Source organism: Camelina sativa, chromosome 3 (genome assembly GCF_000633955.1).
Source record: "Camelina sativa cultivar DH55 chromosome 3, Cs, whole genome shotgun sequence".
Taxonomy (NCBI): Eukaryota; Viridiplantae; Streptophyta; class Magnoliopsida; order Brassicales; family Brassicaceae; genus Camelina; species Camelina sativa.
In genome coordinates, this window is record NC_025687.1 from 15,297,707 (window position 1) to 15,310,548 (window position 12,842).

At 32.9% G+C, this 12,842-nt stretch overlaps 2 protein-coding genes and 1 non-coding gene across 3 annotated transcripts; all 3 read right to left on the bottom strand.

Moving 5' to 3' along the window:
- On the bottom strand, positions 550-1,728 carry LOC104777175 (ubiquitin-NEDD8-like protein RUB2). The gene is made up of 3 exons (XM_010501384.2): positions 1,587-1,728; positions 1,154-1,413; positions 550-862 (listed from the first exon to the last, which is right to left on the bottom strand). The coding sequence occupies exons 1-3, from the start codon at positions 1,677-1,679 to the stop codon at positions 745-747; spliced, it is 471 nt and encodes a 156-aa protein (XP_010499686.1). The 5' UTR covers positions 1,680-1,728; the 3' UTR covers positions 550-744.
- On the bottom strand, positions 3,533-5,115 carry LOC104777176 (F-box/kelch-repeat protein SKIP25-like). The gene has a single exon (XM_010501385.1). It carries the CDS (start codon positions 4,947-4,949, stop codon positions 3,792-3,794), a length of 1,158 nt encoding a protein of 385 aa, XP_010499687.1. The 5' UTR covers positions 4,950-5,115; the 3' UTR covers positions 3,533-3,791.
- On the bottom strand, positions 10,663-10,734 carry TRNAQ-UUG. Its single transcript has one exon. It is a non-coding gene; the product is annotated as a tRNA-Gln (tRNA).

Below are 12,842 nucleotides of genomic sequence, written 5' to 3' on the forward strand. Positions count from 1 at the left end.
TTATTAGATAATCAACTTAGGATCATCCTGTAAATAATAGTTTAAGGGAACTCTAGAAAGGACAAAATATTTTATATAGAAAGTAACTGCTACATGTGGGATGGAAGGTCACTGGTCATGTGCTAGTCGCGTTATGAATGTATTATAGAATAAAAAACCAAGGATCAATGATATAACATGAGATGTGACAATGTGAGGAAGGTAAACACTATGTGCAAAAAAAGAATCATCTGTATTTATATAAGAGAAACACAAATCAAATAACTCATGTAATTACTACAAAATTAAGTTATAAATAACTTGTAACTGATGTTACTTGGGGTTTGGATATTCACAGGATTCGACGAAACCACTAATCTAATTCGTTGTACCACTATTTCGTTATCGCTTTCATTATCTTGTTTTTACTAAAATATGTTACTACTTTTTGTATAACTGAAGCAACCAGCAATCTAAATCGGTATGGTCCGATCCAACCCATAAGCTTTTATCCCACTTTAACATATCTAGTTGTTTATCTAACGACCTACGAGCCTCTTTCTTGAAAAAAAAAAAAAAAAGATATTCATCATAAAGAGCTAAATCCAAAAATAAGTATGATTCGATACTGAACAGATTATTGGCAAATCTAATCCAAACCCACTAAAAACAGCATTAGTCCATTTAAAGCACCATATCCAAATCTAAAAAGCCATTACTAGAAACTAAAAACATAAAAGATATCTTCAAAAAGAGTTTTACTTCTCAGAGAAGACCAAGACCACCCCTAAGAGCAAGAACCAGATGCAGAACAGAGCCTCCTTCAATCGCATAATCTTTCGCCGTTTTGTCATCAGCCAACTGTTTTCCAGCATAGATCAGTCTGCACACAAAAAAATCCATGACATCTTATAAGCATCCAACCAAAATACTAACTTACAACCAAACTTATATGTAATCACATATAGTCACATAGAACATGAAAATCAAAGTCAATAATACACCACAAACATTGTGTTAACAGAATCAGTACTAAACTAAGGAACAGTACTCAGCTATATCACAACCGAGACAAGAACAAACATGGGAGCTACAAAGAGTTGTTAATGATATTGTTCAAGTGTAGTCCATAAATTGGGAACTCAAATTGGGGAAACTAAAAGTCTAATATAACCTTTGTTGAACAGGAGGGATGCCTTCTTTCTCCTCAACACGTTCCTTGATACGATCAATAGTATCGGTAGGTTCGATATCAATCTCAATCTCTTTACCAGTAAGAGTCTTGACCTTAATCATGGTACCACCCCTAAGCCTCAAGACCAAGTGAAGAGTAGACTCTTTCTGGATGTTGTAGTCAGCTAACGTTCGACCATCTTCGAGTTGTTTACCAGCAAAGATCAACCTCTGTTGATCAGGTGGTATCCCCTCTTTGTCCTGTTTTTAATCATCAACAACCAAATTAGAACAACGCCTTAACCTAATCTTCCAATTCGTAACTTAGATCCGCTCAAGAATCTAACTAAGATTATCCAGGCAAAAATCAAGAATTCAAGAGTCCAAAAACACTAAGAGGAGGTGGAAATCGAAGAGGGAGGAAGAGATTAAACCTGGATCTTGGCTTTGACATTGTCGATGGTGTCGCTGCTCTCGACCTCTAGGGTTATGGTTTTCCCGGTTAAGGTTTTGACGAAGATCTGCATTTTTTTTTCTCTTTTTTTTTTTCTGCCTCAAGATTTTGGCGTCTTTGGAATTATATATATGTATATAAATATTGTATAAATATAATTTTTTGGGATATAGTTTGGAAGGATTTGGAATAAATCCTTTTTTTTTTTAATGAGGAGGATTTATATTGGAATAATAAATGTTATTATTGAGAAGAGATTTTTTTATATGCGTTTGGACTACGCTATTCTCTTTTTTTTTTGTGTGTTTATGCCAACTTTAGAATATTTAATTTTTTTTCTCCATTTTTGTTATAGATTTTTTTTATTAGAATAACAAGAATGAATGATCTATAAAGTCTGTTAAATCAAATATTTAAGAATATATTGAGATTTTATTTTCTGATTTTAATAAATATTGAGATTTTTGGTTTAATTTTAGGATTTTTAGCTTTTTAAAATTAGTTTCTGAAAACTAGTTTTCCTAGCTAGATTTTCAAATAACAAGAAATTTTAAAAACTTTAAATACAGGATGATGATACATTGAATTTTAAAACCAAAAAAAAAAAAAAAACTGAAACAACAATGGTGTTGTCATTCATTTTTGTTGGAAGCTGGAACTTAGTGTGAGATTCAACCAAGATTTCCCAATAGTTTCTTCTCTAAATATTATGGTCCTTATGGAGCATGTTTGTAGGCTTGTAGCATGGTGGACGACGTGGTTTGAAGCAAAAACTTTGGAAAGACTCTGATTAAATCAAAGAGGTCAAAGATAAAGCAACAAGTTGTTTGTTACGTTTCCTTCAACATGTCACAGTTGGTAACCTGAAATGTCAAACGGATGAATCTTAGAAGCTCGACAACATCTCCATCGGACTTGAATTAATGGATTTGCTTCTCTAGCTGACGTTTTCTTTTTATAGACGCAAAATGAATTCCCATCCCTCCATGCGGAGTTGGAGGAGCCTTGTTTGGACCATAAGAGCCATCCCAGTCGCATACCAAAATTTAAACACATCTCTCTATAGTCTCTCTAACCACTTTCTCCCAACCACTAATAAAACCCTCCACACCATCTTTACTCAAATGTGTTCACATCACTTATAGAACCCATGTGTTTTATCACCATCATACGTTTTCAAACTTCAACTGTAGATTTCAAACATTAATGTTTGATATATATATTTATATATATGTTTTTTTAATAACCATATGATGTTTGTCTATAGTCAGTGTCTTAATCTAGGTGAATTAGATTGATATGACTACGAGGTCTTTCAATGGTCCTCAGGAAACAATGGTCTTCATTTCTTGTTTATGTAACACAAAGAGGTCTTTCAATGGCCCAATGGATCAGATATTTCTAAACCCAACCCAAACACTTTTTCCATTTTTCTTTGTTTAAAAACCTCATGACGATTTTGTTTGTTTGTTTGTTGTATATAATTCTTTTAATTCACTTAATTAGGATATTATTTGATTTTACTGAAATGATATGTGAGCTTTTCTAAAGTTGGTCTTTTCGATTGAAATCAATTATTTAATACATAATCAAGCTACACCCACAGTCCCACAACAAGATGCACCGAAAAAAACAAAAATAAGTTACACACGTAGCTTTATAATAATGCATGTATAAGAGAACTTATAGAAATAGGTGGTTCTTAACTTCTTATCCATAATTTGTATGTCTGTCTACATCTTTGATTTGTTGAATACTATATTAGTAACGTGGCTTGCTCTCGTTTCCTTCAAGTTGGTGAGACTCTCAACGTTGTAGCATCACCACACCACTGGTGAGTGTTGGTATGCTTCAGACCATTTCCATGAAATCAAGCAGCGCGATAGGTTAAAACAACTGTCAACTGCTCACACTATAAATCTCATCAAACTTTAAAATATGAATGGATTCCTCTTTCTATCAAGCTAACATGTATAAAAATCTTATTTCTTTCTCAGATACGAAATTTCTAAGAAAAAAATTGATTATATTTTTGGTGATTCCACCATATTTCCAGAACCAAACAAATAAAACGACAAGATGACACTTTTCCACCAGAAAAACGGGAAAACAAAGAAAAAAAAAAAGTTTCCGTATAAAAAAAGAAAAGAATAAAATATCACCCAACAAAAAAAAACCAATTACATCAGCAAAAATCCGGTTTACTCATTCTTGGCAAAACATGAACCGAAACCGGTTCAAGACCATCAGGAACCTCAACACTCCAAATCATCGCCGGCTCCGCCACAACATCCACCACAGCAATCTTCCCATCAACGGTAACAACACAAAGCTTCCCGGCAACCGCCGTAACTTGCGTAGCTCCTTTAAGCAACTCCTCACCACCATCAACCACCGCAACTTCACTCCACTCTCTCGTCTCTTCATCGTATTTTCTCACTGTCCCTCTCCTCTCATCCACCGAATAAAGAATCTCCTCTTCCATCGCGGCCACCGGACCTCTCCATCCAACCAACATCTCCTCCGGCATAGCTCTCCATTCATCTTTAACAACGTCGTATATAGCTCCTTCTTTAATCGCGTCTCCTTTTACGTTCACCATTAAAAGCTTACTTTTATATCCAACGGCATCTATAGCTTCTCGACTAAACCGTAAATCTCTCATATCTCTCAATTTCTCCCAATTAAACCGCCGGTTACTGGAAATTTGATCGGTTAGATCTAATTTCTCGGTAGATTTCGCGACGGTTGATGAGAACTGTGAACTTATCCCGCTCGCGATGTAGATAGCTCCGTCGCAAGCTCCGGTGGCGCACCACCGTCTTGGAGATCCGATTTGAGGACCGGAGCTCCAGGATGACGTATTCGGATCGAAAATCAACGGGTGAGAGATCGCCGGAGAGAGCTGTTGGTTACTTCCGGCAATGAGAATGAGTTTACCGGCGGCGGAGACGCATTGAATCGATAGATTAAATGAGATGAACGACGGATGACGGTAAAGAATCCGGTGAAGAGGCGGGTCGGGTGGAGGAGGAGGAAGCGGGTCCCATTTGGAAGAAACCGGGTCGAAACACATAAACCGAACAGACGGGTTGACCCGACCCGGCTCCGAGGTCGTACCGACGAACAGCGCGTAGAGAGAAGGAAACGGAGGAAATTCCGGCGAGTAAAGGAGACGGCGCCACCGTGTACATACGGCGGAGAGTAACGACGGACGGCGGACGAGAGAAAGACAGATCTCTGAGATGTGATCGGGAAGTCCTTCGATCAAAGCGGAGTCTTCGTTTCCGGTGATTGTTTTTCTTCGTTTCGCCGGTGGTGATTCTGCGGCAGCGGTAACCATTGAAGACGGTTTTTTTTTTTTTTGAACTATTATTTTATTTATTTATATTTTTGGTTTGGTTTGTTTATTAATTGGGGAAGATAAAGGAGGCGTGAAGCTGTAATGAATGAGAGGGAAAAGTAGTAGTCATGTGTAAGAGAGAGCCATATATCAAAAAAAAAAAATCGAAAAGGCCAAAGTTGGAAAGTAATAACATCTCTATCATTAATTAATACATAAAGCTAACTCATATATATATACATATATAGCATCATTATATGATTATATTAATCAAGTAGGTATTAATTTAATTAAATTTGTTCAGGGAGTACAACTATACTATTGGCAATTTGTCTACCTAATATCGTACATTATTTACATTTTCTTTGGTGAACAAAAAAAAAATTACATTTTCTTTATTTTCGGACAATGCAAATCTATATATTATATACTTTTGCTCTATGTTTTTATATAATGATTAAGTTCAATGTGTATCTCATTCAATTTTTGTCTTCTTTCATTTCCAAATTTCAAATAGGTCTACACTTAAAACGTGATACTTTTGTTTGTTTTAAGACCTTGTCCCGTTTCTATATTCGGATGAAACATTTTTTTTAGAGTTCTCACTATATATTCTTTTTTATTTTTTTTTATTTTGTTTTATCCAAAACTTTGAGTGTTAAACACGAAAATTTTGGCATAATTAATTAGTCAATAATTTTTTTTTAGAAATTGAGTAGTTTGGAATAAACATGTTTTGAAAATGGTTGTTAATTTTGATTTTTTCCAACTCTTTAGTCTTTACAATATATGAATTTTCTGAATTATTGAATTAATTCATCTACTATATTTTTAAATATATACAATTACGGTTATTTGAATAAATTTCCCATAATCATATTTGTGTACAAAAGACCCATATTAGTATCATATATGTGTTCGTATATTATTGAATAATTTTGTAATCGATTTACTGCNGTTAAGGATACAGATGTAATTTGTTTATTCTTAAATTTTCAGATGTCTGTACAGTTAATAAGCTGTACGGATAAAAAATTTGTAAAAAATATTTAGCATTATCAAATATATTTTTATATCAAAAGTGATAAATGTAATGCTTCTGTATAGATATTTGCACACATTATCATATTTACACATTAATAAGTATACATATATAATTTATTTAATTTTAAAGCTTTCATATATCTGTACATTTAATAAGCTGTACGGATATAAAATTTATAACATAATATTTAATATTATCAAATAAAATCATCAAACAAAATACATATCAAATGATAAAGAAAAAACATAGATTTTTTGTATCTGAAAGAAAATTAGAAAAAAAAATTATATTATCAAATATTTGAGTAACTAAACATGAGGGGTATGATTATTAAAAAAAAAAAAAAAAAAAAAACAAGAAAAAAAAAACGACAGAGACATCCGTATGGTGTCGTTTGGTTCCGTTTGGGTAGTCATGTGTGTGATCCAGATTCAGCATTCTTTCCCCTATCTTCTCAATAATGAATATGCTTTGGGTTTTTAATGTACATCAATCTTTTCTTTCTCCTGAACGATAAAATTGGAGTAGTTTCATATGTGATGCACTGATGCTAATTATTAATTATTCCATATAACTAAAATGTATTTTAAGTCTTTTTCTCATATAAGTTTTGTACTTAACATAAATTAATATACAATTTTTGTAATGAAAAAACTATTTCTAAAGCAAGAAAGTGTTTCAATCTACAAATAGTGTACGTGGTTTTAGCCAAAACCCTCAAACACTTAATTAAGATTGTCAATTTCTAGTGTGCAGTAGGGAGATAACTTAAACAAGTAGAAAATAGTTGAAGAATTGAAAAAGGATACCATGTAATTAACTCATGCATAAATTTACAATTGCATCCATACACTTTTGTTTTGATATTTCCGAAGATCAACTATTTAAAAATATATAAATTTGCAGCACATGTGATGGTCAAGGCCGGTCCCGGAGGTCATTTTGACATTAAATCATAAAGATTTCGAAAGAGATATTAAATAGGTTAAAGAAGGTGCAAAAGTTTATTGTAAAGATGGAAACTAAATAAATGTTATGCTTATAAAAAGTGCATAAAGCATGTTCCCCTTGTAAAACATAAACACAATCAATTTAGCAGTTTTGCTTGAGAAAACAGATGATCTACTTCATCTATGATGTTAGTAGTGAATAGTTTGGGCTAATTTTGACATGTTTCTCGTAATTCTACAAGGTAAATTTGATTAATAAACAATAGATGCAGGCATGTTCAATAGAATAAAACTGTTAAATTTAGGTTTATATTAGACTTCTAACTAAAAACTAATTGGCAATTATTAGATTGACCATAATCCTTTATATATTAATGATAGTTTCTTTAAACATCAGATGTGAGACTTGTTTTGTATCCCAACAATCTTCTCTTCAAACCAAAGATCATATGTGGGATATTAACACGCATCCTCGAGATGATAACTCCATCCCGAACCGATCCTACTTGGACCGATAATAAACCCCTTCTTAGACCCCATTATTCGGGTTAACAAGAGGCATGTCTATATCCGCTTTTCTAGATCCACCAGAATTTTAATCTTGGACTCTGAATACCATGTTAAATTTGGGTTTATCTTGGGCTTCAAACTAAAAACCAATTGACAATTATTAGATTAACCCTAACCTTTTATATATTAATGATAGTCTTTTTAAACATTAGATGTGGGACTTGGTTTGTATCCTAACGAAAACTAGATACAATTTTTTTATTTTCTTCAATAAATGTGATTAAAAGGGATTTGTGGTGGCGGGCACCCGGCACGTGAACGAACATACCCGTGGTTTGCGTGAATATTCCGGCGAGAGAACTTTCCAATAGTAAGTGTTGTGTCTTTTTGAATTTTTCTTTTTTCTTTTTGGGTGAAGATTTTAAATTTCAGCTTAGTCTTGTTAAAGGCTAGATTTTGGTAAGACTTGCAAACCTGTAAATCACTTTTTCCAGCTTAAAATTCAGATTTGGAATAATACAATGTATGTTCACCAAAGCTTTTCACACTGAAATAAATATTTAAATGTGTGTTGAATTGGTGTTTTATCATTTATGTTCAAGTGTGACTAGTAGATATCAAATGAGTTAACTGATTAAATGATCATAAATGAAGAAGAAAAATACTCCAATATAAATTTTAAATGCTCAGAAAAATACTTTAAAATATTAAAAAATACTCTTAAGATGAAGAATGTGATTATATGACTTTCCAAAACGTGATATTGATCACTCGTCAGAACATTATTATATTGGAGTATAATACTCCAGTATAAAGTATATATAGGTGGCAAGTGTCATAATTAGACGAATGATACAAACTACACCTGTAAAAATATTTGTCCGAAAAATTATTGATTTGATAATTTTTATTGTGATATAGGAAAACACACGTACATACACATGTAGTAATAAACATTTTAGTTATCTTAATCTATACTGTATGTATGAGCGAGGGATCTCTAACTCTAAATTCTAATCATTATTTTCATCGAGCAGTGCGATTGCAGAGGAACAAACTTGGATTCATTAAGCTTTGGAAAACGTTTCGGATTTGCTTTCGAATTTCACGAGCTTGCCTTCACATCCTAATTATATTTAGATCAGGTAGGATTTTGCATTTTGTGTTCGGTACGAATCTTATCGGACCCCTCTTTCTTTTTTTTCTTTTTTTTTTGAAAGAGGTTTTAAAAGCATTTATACCGATGACCTAACACATTACCCTCTTTGACTCCTCTTTGTTCATAACGGGTTTTTTGGATTTCTAGGATCCTTACATTGTTAGCCGAAAAAAGAAAGGATTATTATAGGAGGCAAACTTTCAGACTTCGAGTAGTTGGATTTGTACTACTTTGTTGGCAATTAACTGTACTATAACGTTCTAACATGTACTTATTAGTTAGTTTGATCGATAGTGTTTAATTAGTACCTTTTCTTATTGTTGGGTAATAGGAATTAAATCACATTTTCCCCAGCCTAATAAATGATTATTATCCCAAACAGTTTCTCCTCTGATTTTGCGATTTTTCTTGTCGAGATGGAGATCAGTTGAGACTTGGAAACATATAGTGTGGTTACCATTTATGTTATCAAAAATCATTATCATGTTCAAGTTATGTGATATGTAGTTCGTCAAAGAATAATTATATGACCAAAAAAATCTCCATATTGTATTACCTAGAATCTTGGACGATGGAATGATATACGCGTAATTAGATAGATTCTATGGTCCTCCCCATTGACATTAGAATGTCACGCTGCCCAAATCCGCTGACCAGTTGTTTTGATAAATTATTAATGAAAATCATGTAATATAGTTCGGTTAATAATTATATATTTCCGATAGGGTTTGAGAGAACAGACGATTGTGGACGATCTGTATAGTATAGATACAGCAATACATGCATGTATTTGGATCGGATGCATCGTAGTATATTTATATTTATATTTATATTTATGAATAAACAAGTTTTCTGGTGAAGTCTGTAAAGCATTTAATGTAGAAAGCTGCTCCTTGCATGGGACAGCACGCATTTATTAAAATAAGATTATTATTATTACTAGTTGAAAAAATACTCTTACTCCTAATTTGATTAAAAAAAGTTTGGTGTCAGTGACAAAGACAAAAGAGTGTCGTCGTCTCTTCTTATTTATGATCATCCAATCTAGTGGCTCTAAATTAAAATGCTTCTCTGTCGTCGCCTCTTCTCTTCTTGCCCTTAACTAATTTCTCTTCTTTTCAGAAAATAACAATAATTTGTATTTTTTTTTGTTTTTAGGTAAGATATTTTAACAAGACAAACTTTTTCAGTCAGAAAGGAATCCAAAAATACTACTACACATGTACATAATATTCAGTCTTGTTATTAATGGGTCAACTAAAACACATTTCAAAACTCTAGATATAAAATAAAAATAACCTAACTGATTGAGAGATGTTATTGATCATATAATGAAATGATTGGATTTACATATGACTTAATTATTCATATCATCTTTAATAGAACTGAAAGTCTACGTACATAAAATCAAAAATAAAATTAAAAAACAAGGTCTACGTACAACGTATGTGTTGACTAGAAAAGAAAGGTCTAAAACCGTGTCGAAAGTATTCGAGTAGAGTTTTTTTGTTAGTTAAAGGCTTAAAGCATATACATTTCTTTCTTTGATCAAAAGTATAATACGAGATAAGTTTATATTCTTTATGTTTACAATCGAGTTTTGATGCTGGAATGATAAGTCCATTTTTGTTGGAATTTAGCCTGTATAAAAACAATTAAACACGCATGAACTACAAACAAAAGCTAATCTTAATTAAATAAATCATCACAGCTTTTGTTTTTGTATCAATAATTTTTAACAACTGTACGTATTGAAAATATGTATTACTTCATTATATTAAAATCAATTGTTACGTACTGCGCTGTGTAAGTCGTGTACTCGTGTTTGTATTCTATAAGGGAGTGAGTGGAGGAGAGATAGAGAGATGAATACCTTCATGCATGTACGCCATGTATAGTGATATGACGTCCAAATCGAATCGTGGAAGCGAAGAAAATCTTAGGCTGACTGGTGTAGTATTGTAGACTAGTAGTTAGAGTGTAAAAAAGAAAATATAGTATGAGTTATATATTTCTTTTCTTTTTTGTTCAAAAATGGAAGAGCAAGAGAGGCCCTACCGGGAGTCGAACCCAGGTCGCTGGATTCAAAGTCCAGAGTGCTAACCACTACACCATAGAACCTCGACATATGGCTGCGTGAAAAGACAAAATATCAAGCTTAGATATATTGTATATACATTAATACATGCAAGACCAACCAAGGTTTTCTGTGTAACGCTAAACAAAGTTCAGTTCAGTGTGTAACAATATTTAGAGTCTTGGATGACATAGAAATAGCATGCATGTTCTTTTTCTCTTCCTCTCTAAGTTGTAAAAATCAAATTTTCAAAAGTCGGGTTTATATATTTATTTAATTTAACTAGATAATGAACGTATGCTTTGATTAGTATATTTGAGTTTTTTTTGGTGTGAATTAGTATATTTGAGTTTATATAAGTAATATATACTCCTTATTTTCATCCACGGGGAAAAACGTTCGAACTTATTAACTGTTCATATGATCTACCAACTAAATTTAACTAGATCAATTAAATTATTTATTAAATAAATCTATAAAAAATAACTTGATTGTTGAAACATAAATTTCTTTCATGCTAACTGGAGTTTGAACTAGTCAACTCCAACTACTCATTTGTAGCACCTCTAGTGGTATCTAAAATCGAGTAGATAATTAATTTCTTGAAAAAAATGTGTGGTGTTAAATTTTGTTTTCAGTTTACGAATTAGTATCATAATATATACAAGTCAACACTCAATATTATAGTTTTATTGAGTTTGCAATCTTTATTCTATCCATTTTACCTTTTTCACCATTTATCTTGCTCATTTTGTGAGTAAATTTGTATTACTTACATTGTTTCTTATGCAAACTCTATACTCATATTTGTTTGATCCCTTTTATTCGCTCTACATCGCTTGTTAAGAGTTCAATCTCCATATCTATTTAGTAGTAGATCGTGTTCTTGGTATAGTACTTGCCTTTGAATGGATATGCTATAGGCTATAGTAATTATGCAAGCACGTGTTTGGTCAAATCTATACTAATATGAGAATCTGTGAGCAAAGCTTCACTGTTAGTTTCAACATTCAACTGGTCTAAGAGCAAGTGCATTAGCGTTAGTTTGGTCCGTCTTTCATTCTGAAAATTATAAATTTAAATCGAAATAAACAGATTATCGAAGAAACGTTCCTCCAAACGGGACGTAATTTGCTGCGTCCTTCGTTACACGTGATAGCGTCTCCGGCCTCGATAACCAACTGGTCTCTGATTCTCCGGCGAAATCTAATTCCTCTCTCAAACCTTCAAAGCAAGTTCTGAAACACCATGGCACCAACATCATCCGCAAGTCTCAGCGCAAAAATTGTTTCCTCTTCTCCTTCCCTGGTCTTCTCGCTCCTATCTCCGGCGCTACCATCGGCGATCTCGATCGATTGTCTACTAAAAACCCTGTTCTTTACCTCAATTTCCTCCAGGTTAGGTTAGATCCCTAAATTGGGTCACTTGTGTTACTCAATGTTGAGGCGTTACTGCTGCTTTATGTGTTCTGAATCGTTGAAAAGTGTTGGTTCTTTTAGGATTGGATGAAGCTTTTTGGAACGATTTTGTATCCTAAGAACAGATACTTGACTCTTCAGTTCTCTAGAGGAGGAAAAAATGTCTTATGTGATGATTATTTTGATAATATGGTTAGTCTTTTTTTTTAGAGTTCATTCTCTTTTTCTGTGTGTATCTTGAACTCTAGAGCAATTTTGGCAATGCACGTTGTGTAGATTGTGTTCTCTGAGTCATGGTGGATTGGGACAAAAGAAGAGAATCCTGATGGGAGAATGAACAGTTTTTAGTTCTTTAAGTTATGTTTGTGTGAGATGGAGAATGAGAAATTGCGACGAGACTGATGAATAATGATTATGTTGCACAAAGCAAGAATTGGATAATGGATTCATCATGCTTAATCGAGTTATGTATAAGTCATCTCTGCTCATTTTAATACAACAAAAGCAAACCGTCTCTCATGCATCTATACTGAGTGATCAAGACAATATACCTTTTATCATTTTTTTTCAAAATTGAAACATCATTACACTTTACTTCTTCAACAGATCCATCACATTGAGCATTAAAAATTAAACTAAGAGGATTCTTGCAGGAACTTGTCGACTCTATGATTAGCTGCAGATGAGAGAAACTTCATGCAAATAGGAGGTTTAACTCCAGCTATAGCAAGCAC

Bases quoted from the DNA above. Each gene is read 5' to 3' on its own strand.
- LOC104777176 (XM_010501385.1), bottom strand. From the start codon at position 4,949: ATGGTTACCGCTGCCGCAGAATCACCACCGGCGAAACGAAGAAAAACA.
- LOC104777175 (XM_010501384.2), bottom strand. From the start codon at position 1,679: ATGCAGATCTTCGTCAAAACCTTAACCGGGAAAACCATAACCCTAGAG. The intron at 1,414-1,586 runs GTTTAATCTCTT...GATTAAAAACAG, and splicing joins ATGTCAAAGCCAAGATCCAG to GACAAAGAGGGGATACCACC. The intron at 863-1,153 runs GTTATATTAGAC...TTTTGTGTGCAG, and splicing joins ATCCCTCCTGTTCAACAAAG to ACTGATCTATGCTGGAAAAC.